The sequence below is a fragment of the Geotrypetes seraphini genome, chromosome 1 (assembly GCF_902459505.1).
Source record: "Geotrypetes seraphini chromosome 1, aGeoSer1.1, whole genome shotgun sequence".
Taxonomy (NCBI): Eukaryota; Metazoa; Chordata; class Amphibia; order Gymnophiona; family Dermophiidae; genus Geotrypetes; species Geotrypetes seraphini.
Window position 1 is genome coordinate 467,178,216 of NC_047084.1, and position 18,468 is coordinate 467,196,683.

An 18,468-nucleotide genomic window follows, 5' to 3' on the forward strand; every position below is an offset into this window, starting at 1 on the left:
GCTGGGAGCCCTCAAACCCCTTATGATGCACCGTGCGGTACCTGGCATCCAGTTTGTCAGGAATGGAGTACGGTGTTTCAAAACAGCGCATGAAGATTTGGTCGAGGAGCTTGTGGAGAGGCAGGCGAAGAGACTCAGCAGGAGGATGAGGCAGATGCATGTTATCCAGGTACTCCTTGGAGTAGCGGGAACCCGAGTCCAAGGTGATGTCGAGATCATCCGCCATCTGCCGCAGAAAAGATTAAAAAGACAGCTGGTCCGCCAACACAGGACGCTGAGACGGACTTGATGAAGTCGAGGCCTCTTGATCCAAAGAGACATGGGATCTACAAGGAGAGAACGACCTGAAGGTATCCTCGAACTCTGGGCCCGGAGGAGGGGAGATATCCGAAGATGAATACCACACACGAGGAAGCTTTTTCTGAGGCGAGACAGTAGAATGCCTGGACGAATGCCTCGAAGAATGCCTGGAGCGGTACCCCTCCCTCCGTCTCGAAGGAGATCTGGAACGACGACAGAATAAAACACACGATTAAGAGAAATTAAACTCTAAACTGCGGCACTAGAAGGCAAGAACACGGGTTCACTCGACGCAGAGAGTTGAAGCAAACTTCTCAGCTCCGCGGAAAGAAAAGAACTGAGGAGACACACCCGGTGCATCGGGCGGGAAGGCACTCGCGCATGCGCAGTGCGGGCATCTCGAAACTTCTGAAGTTTCTTCAAGCAAGTATGCTTGTGAGACGTCCGCATCGGGGCTCTGTCGGATGACATCACCCACTAGTGAGAATACCTGCCTGCTTGTCCTGGGATAATACTACTGTAACTTGTGGTGCCAATTAAAGGAGGCACTGAAAGAAAAAGAAGAGGGAAGCTGTAGAAAGGAGCTCTCTCTTTGCAAGACAATGCACCTGCTCAAAAGGCTAACAAAACGATGGATGTTTTGATGTGGTTGGGGTTTCAGTGCATCCACCCTACTCATCTGACTGTTTTCTGTTTCCAAACAATTTTTGGAAGTGATTGCAGCAAGTGAGCAGTATTTCAGTGTCCAGACATCAGAGTATTTTTGGAAGGGTTACAGAAACTTCAGACATGATGTGCCAAGTGTGTTGAATTTAGGGGTGAATTTGTGGAATAATTGGTAAGTTTCATGGCTCGTCATTCCCTTCTTGGCTGGGCTGAGAATTTTTCAGCACTTGACTGGGGGTAATTTGGAATCAAAGTGCACCTCAGTTACTTCAGCCTTTACAAACACCTCTCTGTCAGAATAGTGTAACTTTCAGTTTGCTCCTTTTGCATGGAATTTGAGGAACCTCTACCCCCAATCTTTACCACAAACAATTCCCAGAGGGCTTGGGACCAGAGCTCTCCCTCACTGGTCCCGCCCCATTCAGAAAGTCTGGATGGAGCCAGGTGGAGTTTCCCCAGGGCGAAATAGGAGGATATTGGCTTGGATTGGTTCCTGACACCTGGCTGCCTCCTCCTCTCGCCTCCTTCAGGTATAATCGGATAGGATCAAGAGCGCTGTAGCCTAATTTCTGGAGTCTCATACTTTCTCTCCAGTTGACAGAAGACAGCCTGGCCTTCTAGCCACTTCTCCCGCTCCACCTGTATGCAGCGATTTAATAAACCCTAGGATTTCTCACCCGCCCTCAACAGCAACTCCACCGGCATCATCTATCTATAAATAGAGAGAAAGAGTGAGATCTCTTGAGGGTTGTTTTTTTTTGTGTATTTTGAGGAGGGGGGGGGTTCTGTTGTCCCTTCCTTTCTTCAGCCGCACACTCCTAGTTGTATAATTCGGATCCCTCATTTCCCAGCTTGGGGCACGATGGCGGTGGCGGATTTCCACTACACCACTGGCATCAGCAGCGGCTTCAAGGTTTATATCCTGGAAGGTAGGTGCACGCTCGCTCCCAGGCCCTTTTCATTGCAGCTTTGGATTCTTTTCGTCGGGGGGGGGGGGGGGGGGCGCAGAAAGAGAAACTCGGCTTTTTGTTACTTCTCTTCTTTCCTTACCCTCTCTGCATTTCTTCCAGTATCACTTACCACCGCTACCAGGCTCGACTGGCTGGGGGGCTGTTTCGGTGGTTTGAGAGCTTGATTATTTGAGCGGTGGGGTTTGGGCTGAAAGATTGATTCCCCCCCCCCTTCTTACCCATAGATGGTAGCAGCCCATGCGTCGTCCCCCCCAAGGGGGCCATCGCCGATCCTGCCCCCTTTCTGCCTTGCGATTTCTAATCTGGGCGGGAAACATCACGGGTTGGGGGCTGGGCGACGCGGTGACAGCGCCGGGAGGCTTAATATGCTTGAAAACAGAAGCCCACAGGCGACCAAAAGCGCAGAAATCCTAAGCCAAGCAAACGGAGCTTTCGGGGAGTGAGCCATTAACTAAACTCGTGCAGAAAATAGGCTCTCTGACCCACAGAAGCGCAAACAGAGTGGAAAATGGTACTTACCAAGCAGTCAGTGCTTAGAGGGTTCTTGCTACCGTTTTCCCCATCCCCCCCCCCAAAAAAAAACAACAAAAACACCCCGCGAGGTTGCGGCTGAATTTTGATACATATTTGGTTTTTCTGAGGCGATCATCATCTCGTAAGAACATACAGTACTTAATAAGTATTGCTTAATGGGACAGTATTTCAAGGGTCCGATCCAAGTTCACGTATCTGGCAAGATCCCCAAAAAGTAAAATAGATTTTATACTGCTTATCATAGAAATAAGTCTATCTATATAATGCCTTGTGGTCTGGACTTTTCTTTTAGGAAATGGTCCAACCCTTTTTAAAACCCTGCTCAGCTAACTGCTTTTTCCCACATTCTCTGGCAACAAATTCCAGAATTTAATTACACAGTTAAACAGATGTTTGCTGATCTTTTTAGTATATATATTTGCTTACAGTTTTGATTTTTTTGAAAACATTTGTTGCGTTCTCATCACATTGCATTATATTATAGCTTTTATGGAGATGAGAGGGCAAACAAGTATAGGCATGGGTAGCACTGATCACTTTTTATGTTTCTGTGGCAGCCAGATGACTTTGAAAGATATCTTTGGATGGGAGGAGGGGGTCTGCAGGACTTTGAACAGTTGTGCTTCCTTAGCAGATTTGAAATCAAGATATGGTAGGCCTAACTAGGGTTACCAGCTGGCTTTATTGTTTTACTGGAAAGATTAAACCACCAATCCAGTCCAGGTTTTAACTCACAGCATGCAGAGATTTGTAGATTTGATTTCTCTTCTGTGAAGCAGTGCTTTTTGTAAGAAAAGCCAGAAGACTTCAATTGCAAGCATAGAGTAAGGTAAAACCAAGACCTGCAGTCAGCACTGAAAATCTGGGGCTAATTGACAGTTCTCCCAGTACCAGAGGTCCAGTACATACTTTTGGAAAAAAGCCGCATCCTCTTTGATGCACTGTAGTAGTAAAAGCCATAAGCATTGCCCCCACTATGAATTAATCCTTTCATCATTTTAAATCTTTTCTCAGATCCTTTCAGCAATTCCTAAAGAGGGCCACTATTTGAAGCAGGACAGCCACAAGGATATCTAATACCCTGGTCAGGGGTAGGCAATTCCGGTCCTCGAGAGCCACAGACAAGTCAGGTTTCAACAATATCAACAATAAATATGTATGAGATGGATTTGCATGCACTGCCTCCTTGAGATGCAAATCTAGCTCTTGCATATATATTGTGGATATCCTGAAAACCTGACCTGCTCTCGAGGACCAGAATTGCCTACCCCGGCCCTGGGTGAACCATCAACCATGTGCCCCCCTCCCAAGGGGCAGATCTAAGGCAGCTCTCCTTCCCCTTTCTAATGACCACAGGTGACCAGCATCTCCCCTTCCCTTCTGTAATCCCCTCTCCCCCAGTGATCAGCATTTCCTATTTATTTCTCTAATCCTCCCTTCCCCCTAGTGGCCAGCTTTTGCCCTTCCCCTCTCTAACCTCCCTCATGGCTGGCATCTCCCCATCCCCTCTCTAACACCTCCTAAGGTGCCCAGCATCTTTCCTCCCCACTATCCCCCATACCAGGTGACCAACATCTCGTATCCAGTTCCCTACTACCCCATGTCCAGCATCTCTAGCCCCTTTTTGCTGTGCCACAACTTAAAAAAAATATATACTGTAAGTGCAGGCTCATGCTCAAGTGCTGCCATGTCTGTCTCTCTGACGGGAAATCTGCCTTGGAGAGGCACAGGATATGGCAGCGGTCTCAAACTCAAACCCTTTGCAGGGCCACATTTTGGATTTGTAGGTATAGTACTTGAAGAGCCACAGAAAAAATAGTTTATGTCTTATTAAAGAAATGACAACTTTGCATGAGGTAAGTACCTACAAATCCAAAATGGGGATTATCTGAAATTATCAGAAGCAATTAAGGAAATATTTATAAATCTTTCCTTAATTGCTTCTGATAATTTCAGCTATACAGTACACAGCTGAAAGCAGTTCAACATGCAGAAAGTGAAAAACTATCAAAGTATCAACTATAAGAGATAAGATTTTGGACCAACTATTTTGAGGCCCTCGGTATTATAAAGAATGATTCTTTATGGAAAACTTGTGCCTTAAGTATCCGGTGGTCGCGTCTGCAACCGCCTTCAGCTTTCACCTCCTCTAGCACCAGACACAAGCACAAGCTGCATTGCCTCCAATGGTTACCTTACGTTCTGGAACGTTGCCCGCCTCAGTGCTGTAACCTCACGCAAGCGCTTTCCTGCGTCTGTACTCAATTGTGAGGTGGAGTGGAGAGGACAATCGCATATAGATTCAGGAAAGCACTTGCGTGAGGTTACAGGACCGAGGCGGGCAACGTTCCAGAACGTAAGGTAACCATTGGAGGCAATGCAGCTTGTGCATGTGTCTGGTGCTGAGGCGGACAATGATCCAGAACGCAACCGCCGGACACTTAAGGCACAAGTTTTCCATAAAGAATCATCTAATATAATAAAATGGTAAGCCGCGCATGCGCACTTACTAAGCGTGGGTCCGTTTTCTGTGAGCTGTAGCTAGGAAGTGCGCATGCGCGGCTCACCCCCTGCCCTCTCCGTCGTCTCCCGGCTCCAGCGGCGTCACAGTTTTCAAAAAGGCGCGGGATTGTTTCAGCGCGGACCAACAACAAGCCGTTAAAACTCCTGGCGCTGACTCCCGACGGTGGAAGAGAGGCAAGATAGAAGAAGATTTCCGCCGCCCCCCCCCTTCCCTTACCGCGGCCCCGACTGGCGATTTAAGCAGCGTGTCCTGCAGTCTTCACACGCTGCTTCGGGCCCTTCTACTACCCTGATTTGTTCCGGATGTGCCAGAGTAAATCAGGCCAGTAGAAGGACCCGAAGCAGCGTGTGAAGACTGGTGGACACGCTGCTTGAATCGCCATATGTACTCGGACCCAAGGGAAGGGAAGGGGGGGCCGCTGGCAAAGGACTCGGGCACCCGTTTGTAGTCGCGACTGTGGGAAGGGAAAGGGGGTAGAGGAAACAATAATGCTGCTGCACAGGAAACTGGTGTGGGGGGAGGGAATGCTGCTTTGGACACACAGACAAAGGGAGGAAGGGAGACAGAAAGACAAGAAGAAAGACACAGGGGCAGGTGCACAGGGAACTGGTATGGGGGGAGGGAATGCTGCTTTGGACAGACAGACAGAGGAAGGAAGGGAGACAGAAAGACAAGAAGAAAGACACAGGTGCAGGGAGATATACAGAAAGACAAACAGACAAAGGGAGCCAGGGACAGAGACAGACAGAAAGAAAGACAGCGGGAGTCGCGTCAGGAAGGGTGCGGGATGCCGCAGAGGGAACTTTTCCAATGGGTGCAACTGGGCGGCTGTCGGGAATCTCTGATCAGGGGCAGAGCAAGGTAACTGTATCATAGGGATAAGAAGGAGGAGGGGGGGGGAGAAAAAGGAAGGGACGCCTACTGCTGGACAGGGGGAGAAGGAAAGAGGTGCTGATGGACAGGGGGTGGGTGAAGAAAAAGGAACGGAGGCCTAATGTTGGACAGATGGAGAAGGAAGGTGCTGCTGGACAGGGGGGAGCTAAAAAGGGAGAAGGGCTGCTGCTGCATAAGGAGAGCTGTGAAGGGGTGGTGGTGGACACAGGGGAGGTAAAAGGAAGGGAGAATGGACGGGGAGCAGGCAAGGGGTGGTGATGGACATCCAAGGAAAAAGAAAGACAGAAAGAAAGAAAGCAGCTAAGGAGAGAGAGAGAGAAAAATAAATAAAGAGAGACACACACACATATATTCTAGCACCCGTTAATGTAACGGGCTATAAGACTAGTTCTTTATAATACCGAGGGCCTCAAAATAGTACCTGGCAGGTCGCGAGTTTGAAACCACTGGAATACGGGATATAGCAGCGCTTGAACATGGGCCTGTGCTTACAGAGTCCATGTGGTGCTCAATATTGATTGATCTTTGGACCAGTTCCCAGAAGAAGGTAGGGGAGTGGTGGCAAGCCTGGTGAAGGAAGGTTGTTTCACACACCAGAGCTTCCAAATTGTGCCATCCTAGACAGATGTCTATTCTATCTAGTGGAAGGTCCGGCCATGGTTTGGATACTAGCCTCTCACATTACCTCATACTGAGGTGGCAGCTGATAGTAGGTGGGTGCTGTGGCATCACAGCTGAGAGAAGCCTGTTGAATGGAGGAAGCATGAGGTCCTTTCTTTCTGATTTGAGGAGAATCTCAAAGGAATCAATTAAAGAACTTGGAAACCTAATTGCTGTCTAACTGGTAGAAATAAAGTTACCAGGCCTATATTACGTTCTTTCTGCCCTGTCCTTTGGAAACCTATAAACAGGGCACACATATCTTGGGCTTCATAATCAGTGCCTGAATTTGCTCAATTTCATAATAGAGAAGAGCGAAGGATAAATGTGATTTTGCTAATCATATTATATGCATGTTAAATTGAATTGCCCATCATTTGTTTACAGGACAACCAAGCCTGAAGTCAGAAGAGCGGTTCCACCCTCTTTCCAGCCATAGGATGCCCATTTACCCAGTGAAACGAAAACTGAGCCCTGAAAGGCGGGCTCTCAGTCACTCCCTGGAGTCGCGAGCTCTGAAGATGAGGAGGCCCCCACCACTTCTCTCTGTGTAAGCAGGAGCTCATTATCACCACCACTACAAAGTCCAGAACTAGAACTAAATCCCTAACCTCATTATCACACGCTGCATGATCCCTACTATGTTGCCGTAAGTCACTTCACTGAATCGGAAGCCAAGAACAGGCCTAAGCGACGAAGGGAAACACACACCCTTGGCTGATCACTTCACATCTCATCCATTGTTGTGTATAAATCAAATCACATCATTTCAGACTTGTACTATGATATCATATATAACATGCCTGCATGGTCTGTAGACTGTGGAATGATGACCCCTTTTATGGTGATGAATCACTGAGTGACATGGTCTGTATTATGAGAAATCATATCACGTGCTCTGTGGGAGCCATACTGTGATGCCAGAAATAATTCTAGATATACTAAGATGTCATAGGTCACATCACATACACAAAAATCATGAACTAGACACCTGCTGTATGTGTGTCTAAAATAATTTTTCTATTTCTTTTCAAGCATGGGTATAATGAGAACATTATTTCCATTTATAGGCTTCCTTTACAACAGGGTGGTTTACCCAGGATATTGTCACTTAAATATATAATTGATTCAGATTTTACTGATAATGTATTTTTCTTATTATTAATCACTGTTGTCACCATTTCAAGGTGTTCTCATTGTAGGCTGTATTTTTTTTTTTCTCTGAACAAAGCACAGGTTAAATGTAGATTTTCACTTTCTCTTCCAATTTTTTTTTTTTGTTACAGCGAGACCCCATATTCCTGTGCAAAGCTCCGTGATACAGTAGCAAACCCAGCAGAGGCCCCCATACGAAGCCATCTTCGGCAGGTGGCTCTGGAGCAAGCCCTGCACCATCTTCTCCCAAACAGAGTCTGTCCATCCACCACTCAACCACAGGTTTCATTGCTGCCATGCCACAGGAATAAAGAAAGCAGTCCACAACAGTCCATTGATGAGCCACTTGAACTGACAAAGAAAAGTCACAGCACCGCAACATCGGATAGTGCAACCACTAGATCTCTACCTGCTGCCATTTTACAGCAGGTACAAATAATTCTCAGCTCTGTCATTGACTATATTTGCTACCAGAGATGCCAAGTTACCCAATTTCAGGCTGGGGATTTTGGAACAGTCCTGGATTCTGGCCCACCCCATCCAGGTGCATTATGGAATGTGCTGCACCAATGTCAGTGGGCAGGATCAGGCACTACAAATCCCATATTGCTTTGGGATGTACTTTCAAAACTAGGATTGACCCAAAAGTCTCCAGCCTGGAACTGGAAAACTTGGTATCTCCTGTGTTGTCTCAAAGAAGTCACTCTGTCTCCCTGTGCCTCAGTGCTACTCCCAGCTCTACTATCGACTGTGTGCTTAAATTCCATAGACCTACATTTGAATCCCCAGCTCCATTATTGTGTGTGATTTTATCCAAGTTACTTTATCTCTCTATTCCTAAATTCTAATCCCCAGGTTTGTCATTCAGTCTTGCTTGTAACTGGGAAAAAGCATCAATTATTTCTACCATTGGAATCTGTCATGCAGTTTGAGTGCCAAATTTATGTTTTGGAGGCATTCAACACAGAGGGGTCTGTGTGTATGCACACTTTCATTCATAGAAGCTCACATTCATTTGGGCTAGAAAGGACACTTTCTATATTATTGAACCTGTCTAGCACTCAGATAATTATTTTCATTTGCTTTGGGAAAGTAATAAAAAAACCTGCTTCTGTTTTTTTTTTTTTGTTTTTTTTTAAAATAGATGAGGCCTTCAGTGATCACCTGTGTCTCCAACCAGAATAAAACATCTCTTAAGCAACCACATAATGCACCCCAGACTCAGAATACTTCAGCCATCTCATGTCAGCAATCCAACAAAACAGGTAAGAATGAATTCAGAAAGATTGTGGCTAGGAGGGGAAAAAGGCCTAAACTACTGGGAGTGGGAGGAGAATAGTGACAGGGAGAGGACTGACAGTGCAGGAGACTGAAGCTCTGCAGGGGGACAGGGAGAGGGAGGGAGTGACAGTGCTGGAGACTGAAACTCATGTGTGAATTACCAGCAAAGTGGTACAATAACAGCTGCCCTTGCAAGAATATGCTCAGCACACAGAGATGTTACCAGTTCTTTTCCTTTATCTCTTCATCCAGGCTGTAGCATCTTGACAGCGGACTGCGACCCTGGGGTAGAGGAGCACTTCCTGCGCAGTCTAGGAAGACGATACACTGCTCTGGACTCTGCCCACTCCTTTTCTACCATAGGTTGTGTAGATGATCATTTCTCCAAGGCTTTGGGCTCCAGCTGGCTCCTTATCCGTTCCACAACCAGCTCAACCCCTTCTTTTCCCACCTGCCAGACCACCGATGCTTCTTGAACAGGGATTCACTGCATTTCTCTTCTGTGAAGCAGTGCTTCAGTTTTTCTACAGACTGACATTTGTCACTTTGTGTGTTTCTAAGGATTTCTCTCAGCAGAGATGGCATACTTTGCCACGAACAAAACATTTTCTAATAATTATTGTTCAAAGTTGTTTTCTCAGGGAGAGACTGGACCCTTTTTATGGTGAAACATCAATGAATGATACCTAAGAACTTAAAAGCGTTGTTATTTGCTGGCATTATCTGGTTATGTGCCACTGGATATCAGTGCCTGACCTGGTCAGCACTAGTTAACCAGGTAGAACCCTCTCCTGCCTGAATAACTAGCACTAAATATTGACTCCAATGTGAGTCCTTGCTGAGAAGGTGAAGGTGTTGCTGTGCATTAGCATTCATCTAAAAGCACACTGCCTTGTTTGTGCTCAATTGCAGAAAGTATATTTGATCAATAAGTGTAAAGTGAGGTCAGCCGTACTATTGCCAGGCAGTAACCATTGCAAATTTCCCTGTAATTGAGCTCTAATACCGATAATGTTTCACAATCTGAGAATTTTTGGTTGATTTGGGTCTGCTATACCGCCTTTCCCAAGAGGCATCATAGTGGTTTATAATCTAATAAAACAGAAAGGAAATAAAACTGTTATCTGTTAGGACAGCAAAGCAAAAAGCTGGAATAGGTTCAGGAAAACAAGACATTAGTTTAGAAACTGTAGGCATGGCAATCAATCACTTTCAGACCCTGTAGTTCCTTCCGCCATCAAAAGCTTATACATTCCACAGCAATAGGGCAGCAAAGAAAAATGTGTCATGTCTCGTGGATTCTAGCCTTGCAGCTGATGCTGAAGATATTGACAGAAACAGAATAAACGGGTGCATTCTCTTTCAAAAAGTACAAAGACTAGGGGACAGTCAATGACATTACATGTTAATATTTTTTAAACAAATAGAAGGAAATATGTCTTCACTCAGAAAATACTGGTAGTTAAGCTTTAGAATTCATTGTGACGATGTGGTTACAATGGTTGGTGTATCTGGGTTTAGTAAAGGTTTAAACAAGTTCCTGGAGGAAAAAAAATTCATAGTCTGCTATAGAGACAAACATGGGGAAGCCACTGCTTGCCTTGGGATCATTAGCATGGAATCTTGCTACTATTTGGGATTCTGCCAAGTACTTGAGACCTGGATTGGCCACTGTTGCACGCAGGATACTGGGCTAGATGGACCATCGGTTTGACTCATTATCCCAGGACAAGCAGGCAGCTATTCTTGACTGATGGGTGACGGCACCGACGGAGCCCCGGTACGGACAATTTTAGAGTGATTGCACTCTAAGAACTTAGAAAGTTCTGGTAGGCCGCACCGCGCACGCGCGAGTGCCTTCCCGCCCGACAGAGGCGCGCGGTCCCCAGTTTCTTAGTTTCCGCGGAGCTAAGAAGACGCGTCTCTCTCAACGGCTGTTGTGAGAGGATTTTTTGTGAACTTCCCGCTCGCGTAAACTTTTTGAGGAATATTATTTCCTTTCCTTTTTTCTTTATTTTCTTTCTTAAAAAAAAAAAAAAAAAAAACATTTTGTTTTTTTGCCTGTTTTTCGGCCTTGCCCCGGCGGGGCCTTTAGCCACCATCGAGGCCTCGGCCTTCGATTTGGCTGAAGCCGTTTTTACATTCATGCCCCCCCAACCCGGCTTCAAAAAGTGCCAGCGGTGTGCACGACCAATTTCACTAACTGATCCTCATAATTGGTGTCTCCAGTGTCTTGGTCCCGACCATCGAGCGTCAACCTGCACCCGCTGTGCAACTTTAAAAAAGAGAACTCTTAAAAATCGAGAGATTCAACAAAAATTATTGTTTGGTGCCGAGATGTCTGATTCTACACCGGCACCGACATCGGCACCGGCGCAGTCGGCACCCACATCATCGACACCACGCGATACCGCGGCGGTGTCGACTCCAGGTAAGCCGGCTAAGAAGCCTTCCCCGTTGGAGCGTCCTCCGGTCTCGATGGCAGCGAGTCCAATTCTGCCGACCTCGAGGCGCCCACGGAAGCGCTCCGCTCCAATAGAGGTGAGCCCCTCGACATCGGGGTCCTCATCCTCGGAGCGTAGAGCGGCACCGCAGGTACCATTAAAGAAAAAGACGGTACTGGTGCCTTCCCTTGAGGAGCGTATAGCTGCTGTTCTGAAGGAACAACTTAAAGAACAGCTACAGCACCTCCTACCTCCAGCCCTGGCATCGAATTTGCCGGTACCAGTCCGGTCTGAGCCACCGGTACCGATAGTGGACCATCCTATTTTATCGACGTCCACTCTATCGGTACCGGTACAGTCGGTTTCCTCGGTCTCCATGCCGATTCTGGCGCCGGAGCCGAGAGCTCACCATCAAGCTGTACAAACTTCGGCTCCGGTGCGTACTGTAGCATCTCCCGGTACCGAATCGGGCAGGTCAGGGAAGTCTCTTCACAAGTCCCGGCATTTAGAGCCTTCCACTCCAGAGTCTCGAGACCGGAGTTCTCAGGTTCGAGACCCTGACTTATGGGGTGACTCGGAGGATCCTCTTCTTTCGGAGGGAGAATGCTCTTCTGGTGATGAGGACCCGTCTCTTTTAGAAGCCTCCTCTAAACCAGAAGTATCTTCCTTTTCTTCATTTTTGAAGGAAATGTGTGATTCTCTCTCCATTCCTTTGGAGGCTGAGTCAAAGAAATCCAAGGCTTTCCTTGATGCCTTGGACTTTGACCAGCCTCCAAAGGAATACCTTAAACTCCCTCTCCATGATATATTGAGAGAGACGTTTTATAAAAATCTGGAATCTCCTTTAACTATTCCTGGAGCGCCTAGAAAGTTGGATTCCTTGTATAAAGTCATTCCTATTCCTGGGTTTGACAAGCCCCAATTAGCTCATGAGTCCCTTTTGGTTGAGTCCACTTTGAAAAAGTCCAAAGGGGCTAGTGTATATGCCTCAGTCCCTCCTGGCAGAGAGGGCAAATCTATGGACAAGTTTGGTAAAAGGCTATACCAAAATGCTATGTTAGCAAATCGATCAGGAAATTATGCATTCCATTTCTCTTTTTATCTTAAGCACTTAATACAAAATATCACTGCTTTTGAGAAATATCTTCCTGATAGGAAAAAGTCTGCTTTTCACCACACTTGTTCATCTCTTTTACAGCTTCGAAAATTCATGGTAAGATCTATCTATGATACTTTCGAGCTGACCTCCAGAGCCACGGCCATCTCAGTGGCCATGCGAAGGCTAGCCTGGCTTCGTGTTTCAGAACTGGACGTTAATCACCAGGATAGGCTAGCCAATACACCTTGCTTAGGGGATGAGCTGTTTGGAGATTCCATGGACTCCACTACCCAGAAATTATCGGCTCATGAGACCAGATGGGACACGCTTCTTAAACCTAAGAAGCCTCCACCAACTAGGCCCTTTCGTCCACAATCAACCTACCAACGTAGATTTGTGGCTCGTCCTCTGCCTCAAACTGCTCAACAACCTAGGCGTCAGAGGCAACAGCGTCCAGCTGCTAGACAACCTCAGCAACAACAGCAGGTAAAATCTACTCCTGCACAAAAGTCTACTCAACCCTTTTGACTTGGTTCTCCAGAACATAGCCAGTCTTCTCCCTCCTACTCAACTTCCACAGCCTATAGGAGGACGTCTTTCTTATTTCATAAGCCGTTGGGAACTTATCACGTCAGATCAGTGGGTTCTGAACATCATCCACCACGGCTACTCTCTCAACTTTCAAACTCTACCTCCTCCAAGTCAACCAAAAGAGTCTGCTTCGCACAATCAGTCTTTCCTTCTTCTCCAGGAGGTTCAATCCCTTCTCCTTTTGAACGCCATAGAGGAGGTTCCTCTAGATCAAAAGGGACAGGGATTCTACTCCCGTTACTTTTTAGTCCCCAAAAAAACAGGAGATCTCAGACCAATTCTAGATCTCCGCGATCTCAACAAATGTTTGGTCAAAGAAAAGTTCAAAATGCTCTCTCTAGCCACTCTTTATCCTCTTCTAAATCAAGGCGACTGGCTATGTTCTCTCGATCTCAAAGAAGCATACACTCATATACCGGTCAATCTGGCCTCCAGACAATACCTACGCTTCATGATCAATCGTTGTCATTACCAATACAAGGTGCTACCCTTCGGTCTTGCCTCCTCTCCGAGAGTATTCACCAAATGTCTGATTGTGGTGGCTGCCTTCCTGCGATCTCACCACCTTCAGGTCTTTCCTTACCTGGACGATTGGTTGATAAAGGCCAATTCATCTCAGACTGTTCTCCTGGCCACCAACCAAACCATCAGGTTTCTTCAACTTCTGGGGTTCGAGATCAATCTACCCAAATCTCATCTCATCCCCACTCAGAGACTTCAATTCATAGGAGCTGTCTTGGACACAATCCTCATGAGAGCGTTCCTGCCGTCCAATCGTCTTCAAACGCTTCACTCTCTATGTCAGCAGGTGCTTCCACAGCGTTCCATCACAGCAAAGCAAATGATGATTCTCTTGGGTCACATGGCCTCCACAGTTCATGTCACGCCTCTTGCACGTCTTCACCTGCGCACTCCTCAATGGACACTAGCTACCCAGTGGTCCCAAGCGACGGATCCTTGCTCACGTCACATATCTGTGACATCATCTCTTCGTCAGTCTCTACAATGGTGGTTGGTATCCTCAAATCTGTCCAGAGGTCTTCTGTTCCATCAACCTCCTCATCAACTAGTCATCACCACCGATGCCTCCCCTTATGCATGGGGAGCTCATTTGAACGAGTTCCAAACTCAAGGTCTTTGGACTGCCCAGGAAAAGAAGCGTCACATCAATTTCCTGGAACTCAGAGCGATGTTTTATGCCCTCAAGGCCTTCCAACATCTTCTTTTTCCTCAAGTTGTCCTGTTGTGCACAGACAATCAAGTTGCGATGTACTACATCAACAAACAGGGTGGGACGGGCTCTCGCCTCTTATGCCAGGAAGCCCAAAAGATCTGGACTTGGACCATAAATCACCATCTATTCCTGAAAGCTATTTACATTCAGGGAGAGGAGAATTCCTTAGCGGACAAGCTCAGCAGAGTTCTCCAACCTCACGAATGGACAATCGATCCGGTAACTCTACAATCCATCTTCGCTCAATGGGGCACCCCTCAGATAGACCTCTTTGCAGCTCCGCACAATCATCAGCTGCCCCTATTCTGCTCCAGACTCTACTCACCTCACCGTCTGGCAGCGGATGCTTTTCTCCTCGATTGGTCCAATCTGTTCCTGTACGCTTTCCCTCCTCTGCCTCTCATGTTGAGAACATTATTCAAGCTCAAGAGGGATCAAGCAACCATGATTCTGATTGCTCCGAGGTGGCCCAGGCAACATTGGTTCTCCCTTCTACTTCAACTCAGTTCCAGGGAACCTTTTCTTCTGCCTCTGTATCCTTCTCTGCTTACTCAGCATCAGGAAACTCTCCTACACCCCAACCTACAGTCTCTGCACCTGACAGCTTGGTATCTCTCGGGCTGACTTCTCATGATACACTCTTGTCTCAGCCTGTTCGTTCAATTCTGGATGCCTCCAGGAAACCGGCCACTCTTCAATGTTACCATCAGAAGTGGACACGGTTTTCTTCATGGTGTTTTCTCCATCATTATGATCCCACTTCCCTTGCAGTGGAGACATTGTTGGATTATCTCCTTTCTTTGTCAGACTCTGGCCTCAAGTCCACTTCAATCAGAGTCCATCTTAGTGCTATAGCAGCTTTTCATGAGCCAATCCATGGAAAACTCCTCTCAGCTCATCCCTTAGTGTCCAGGTTCATGCGGGGTCTTTTTAATGTGAAACCACCTCTTAAAGCCCCTCCTGTTATCTGGGATCTTAATGTAGTTCTTTCCGCTTTAATGAAGCCTCCATTTGAACCCTTGGCTACTGCTTCTTTCAAGTTTCTCACTTGGAAGGTGCTTTTTCTTATTGCTCTTACCTCTGCCAGGAGGGTCAGTGAGCTCCATGCACTAGTGTCGGATCCACCTTTTACAGTCTTTCATCATGACAAGGTGGTTCTGCGTACTCATCCAAAGTTTCTCCCGAAGGTTGTCTCTGAATTCCATCTCAACCAATCCATTGTTCTGCCTGTCTTTTTTCCAAAACCTCACTCTCATTCTGGTGAACAGGCTTTACATACTTTGGACTGTAAGAGGGCTCTGGCTTACTATTTAGACCGTACTAAGCCTCACAGATCATTCCCTCAACTCTTTCTGTCCTTTGATCCAAATAAATTGGGACGTCCTGTTTCGAAACGTACGTTGTCTAATTGGCTGGCAGCGTGCATTTCATTCTGTTATGCTCAGACCGGACTGACACTGGAAGGTTCTGTCACAGCCCATAAAGTCCGAGCTATGGCAGCATCTGTAGCTTTCCTCCGATCCACGCCCATTGAGGAAATCTGCAAAGCTGCCACTTGGTCCTCAGTTCATACTTTTACATCTCATTATTGTCTGGACACATTTTCCAGACGGGATGGACACTTCGGCCAATCTGTTTTGCAAAATTTGTTTTCCTAATGGCCAACCTTCCCTCCATCCCTCTTTTATTAGCTTGGAGGTCACCCATCAGTCAAGAATAGCTGCCTGCTTGTCCTGGGATAAAGCACAGTTACTTACCGTAACAGGTGTTATCCAGGGACAGCAGGCAGATATTCTTGCGTCCCTCCCTCCTCCCCGGGTTGGCTTCTTAGCTGGCTTATCATAACTGGGGACCGCGCGCCTCTGTCGGGCGGGAAGGCACTCGCGCGTGCGCGGTGCGGCCTACCAGAACTTTCTAAGTTCTTAGAGTGCAATCACTCTAAAATTGTCCGTACCGGGGCTCCGTCGGTGCCGTCACCCATCAGTCAAGAATATCTGCCTGCTGTCCCTGGATAACACCTGTTACGGTAAGTAACTGTGCTATATGGCTATTCTTATGGTAAATGGAGTGTAGTGTACCATAATTTGTAATCTTTATTTTAGCAGTATAGTAAGAAATAGAATTTCTTCAGCCAGATACTTTTATTTATAGATAGACAAAAGAGCAGATTAGTTTTATGTACAGTAGACATAGGTTATTGGATACAAAAATGGTTATAATTATAGCTGAGATGCACTCTAATGTCTTTCCCTCTAGAAGAGGAATCAAATGTGGTCTATTATTGTAAGACCTTCTCATGGCACTGGTGCTGCCTGCCCCATCACAAACCTTGCAGCCTGCATTTCACCTTTTTATAACAATACATTACAATAGAATTTACTAGCAAAATACTGTCATTACAAGCAAATGAATTATGTACAAAGTTGCAATGGATGATGGTCAGGAAGTTTTTTTGTAAAAGCTACTAGTATCACATGCTGCGGTGGAAAGGAGGGGACGGGGTATGTTCTTTAATGACTATCACAATGTTGAAAAGTATTTTAGGTTAAATAAGGGTCCTAATAATGAAAAAAATTACAATTCAAATATTTGTCAGATTTGGTCTAAATTCTGAGCTCTCTCTTTCCTTAATTTTTTTTTTAATTTCTGTTGGTGCTTCTCTGATCCCATTTTGCCTTTTCTTTCTGTCTTTCTCTCCCTCTCATTTTCTCCATCTGTTTCCCTATCCTATCTTTTAAAATAAATTAATGATACCTTTTTTTAATTATTTTTGTAGAATCAACTGATTTTATTATTGTTTTGTTCTGTCTCTTCTATGGTACTATATAGTCTGGGGAATTAAACTTCTTGTAAAAGTAATATATGTAGAAAAGGCTTAATTGGGAACTTTGATTTCAGAAGAATTGTGGAATATCAATTGTAGTTTTTACTGTAATAGCAAATATAAAACACACAAGAGAAGGAATGCACTCTGGCTCCATGTTTTAAAATTCATACCTATGTGATACTGTGTTTGGAAGGGTCATTCTGAATTGTCTTAGGTTCTCTCTGCTATGGTCAATCACAAGTGAGAAAGGGTTGCCAACAAGCCTGACCAGGTTTGATTTAAGGAAGCGAGTGACTAATAGAATTGTTAATATAAGTGCCAGTCTTCTGCTGATCACAAGCCTCCAGATATGATTCTGGTCAGGTATCCCGCAAGCTTCCCTTCATGCTGTCATCATCTATCCTTATCTCCTATCTTCAGCACTACAGCCCTCAAGAATCAGGAGTAGGAGAATGGCTGTGCCTTAGGCTGTATCCTCCTGCTTTGCAATCATTCACTGAAATACAACATTGGAACTATGGTTGAAATTTTGGCAGCACGGGATGGATGTGGCTTAACAAGCTGCTTTCTGATGGTGGCTTTCAGCACTATGCTGGATGTACTTGGAAGAGGGAGGGGGAGCTGCGTGTCTCTGTGCTGCATGGGGAGGGGGCTGGGTGGCTGTGTGCTGGGAGGGGAGAGATGATGCAGCAGGAGACAAAGTTTGGGTATCAGAGTGCCTGGGGAAAGAGCTGTGAAGATGTAGGAGGGGGGAAGTGGAATTTAGAGATGGGAAAACATGCCAGCAGAGGGGTGGTGATTAGGAGAGACCAATAGCCGGTGTTTGTCACAAATGAGCATAAGAGTGGTGACTGAGAAAACTATGAGAAATATATTGTGGAGAGAGGGGTAATGATTGAGAGAGAGCTATGGTGTGTGTTGGGGGGAGGGGAGGGGGTTCAGTGCAGGGTGTCTGAAAGAGAGCTATAGGGTGGGTGTGCTGGGGAGGGGAAGAATGGTTTCAGAAAGAGAACCATTGGAGATGTGTGAGTGCCTGGATCAAAGTGTGAGGAAAGAGGGATGGAGAAAGACAGCTGGAGGTGAATCGTACAGGGGACAGGGAGAAAAAATGCTGAGTGTTGTCTACCCTGGAAGAAAATTCTAGGGACTGAACCTAAAGATCAAAGTCCAAGGTAAGGTTTAAAGTTAATTGGGGAGTAAGACAGGTGATGGGGAGGGGGAGGGAACCTGAGCAAGGAGAAAACTGGAGGGGGAGGGTTAGGCCTGGGGCTCAGAGTAGCCACATCTT

General features: G+C 46.2%; 1 protein-coding gene across 2 annotated transcripts; it reads left to right on the plus strand.

The window, feature by feature from the left end:
* Nucleotides 1-1,494: 1,494 nt before the first annotated feature.
* Nucleotides 1,495-10,640, plus strand: LOC117350137 (transcription cofactor vestigial-like protein 4). 2 transcript variants are annotated; one of them, XM_033924170.1, is made up of 5 exons: nt 1,495-1,895; nt 6,937-7,099; nt 7,836-8,133; nt 8,849-8,969; nt 9,238-10,640. In XM_033924170.1, the coding sequence occupies exons 1-5, from the start codon at nt 1,829-1,831 to the stop codon at nt 9,459-9,461; spliced, it is 873 nt and encodes a 290-aa protein (XP_033780061.1). In that variant the 5' UTR covers nt 1,495-1,828; the 3' UTR covers nt 9,462-10,640. The 2 variants fall into 2 exon arrangements, with proteins under 2 accessions (XP_033780061.1, XP_033780070.1); XM_033924179.1 differs by lacking the exon at nt 1,495-1,895 and adding an exon at nt 2,296-2,448.
* The last annotated feature ends 7,828 nt before the right edge of the window (nt 10,641-18,468 follow it).

Bases quoted from the DNA above. Each gene is read 5' to 3' on its own strand.
- LOC117350137 (XM_033924170.1), top strand. From the start codon at position 1,829: ATGGCGGTGGCGGATTTCCACTACACCACTGGCATCAGCAGCGGCTTC. The intron at 1,896-6,936 runs GTAGGTGCACGC...ATTTGTTTACAG, and splicing joins CAAGGTTTATATCCTGGAAG to GACAACCAAGCCTGAAGTCA. The intron at 8,134-8,848 runs GTACAAATAATT...TTTTTAAAATAG, and splicing joins CTGCTGCCATTTTACAGCAG to ATGAGGCCTTCAGTGATCAC.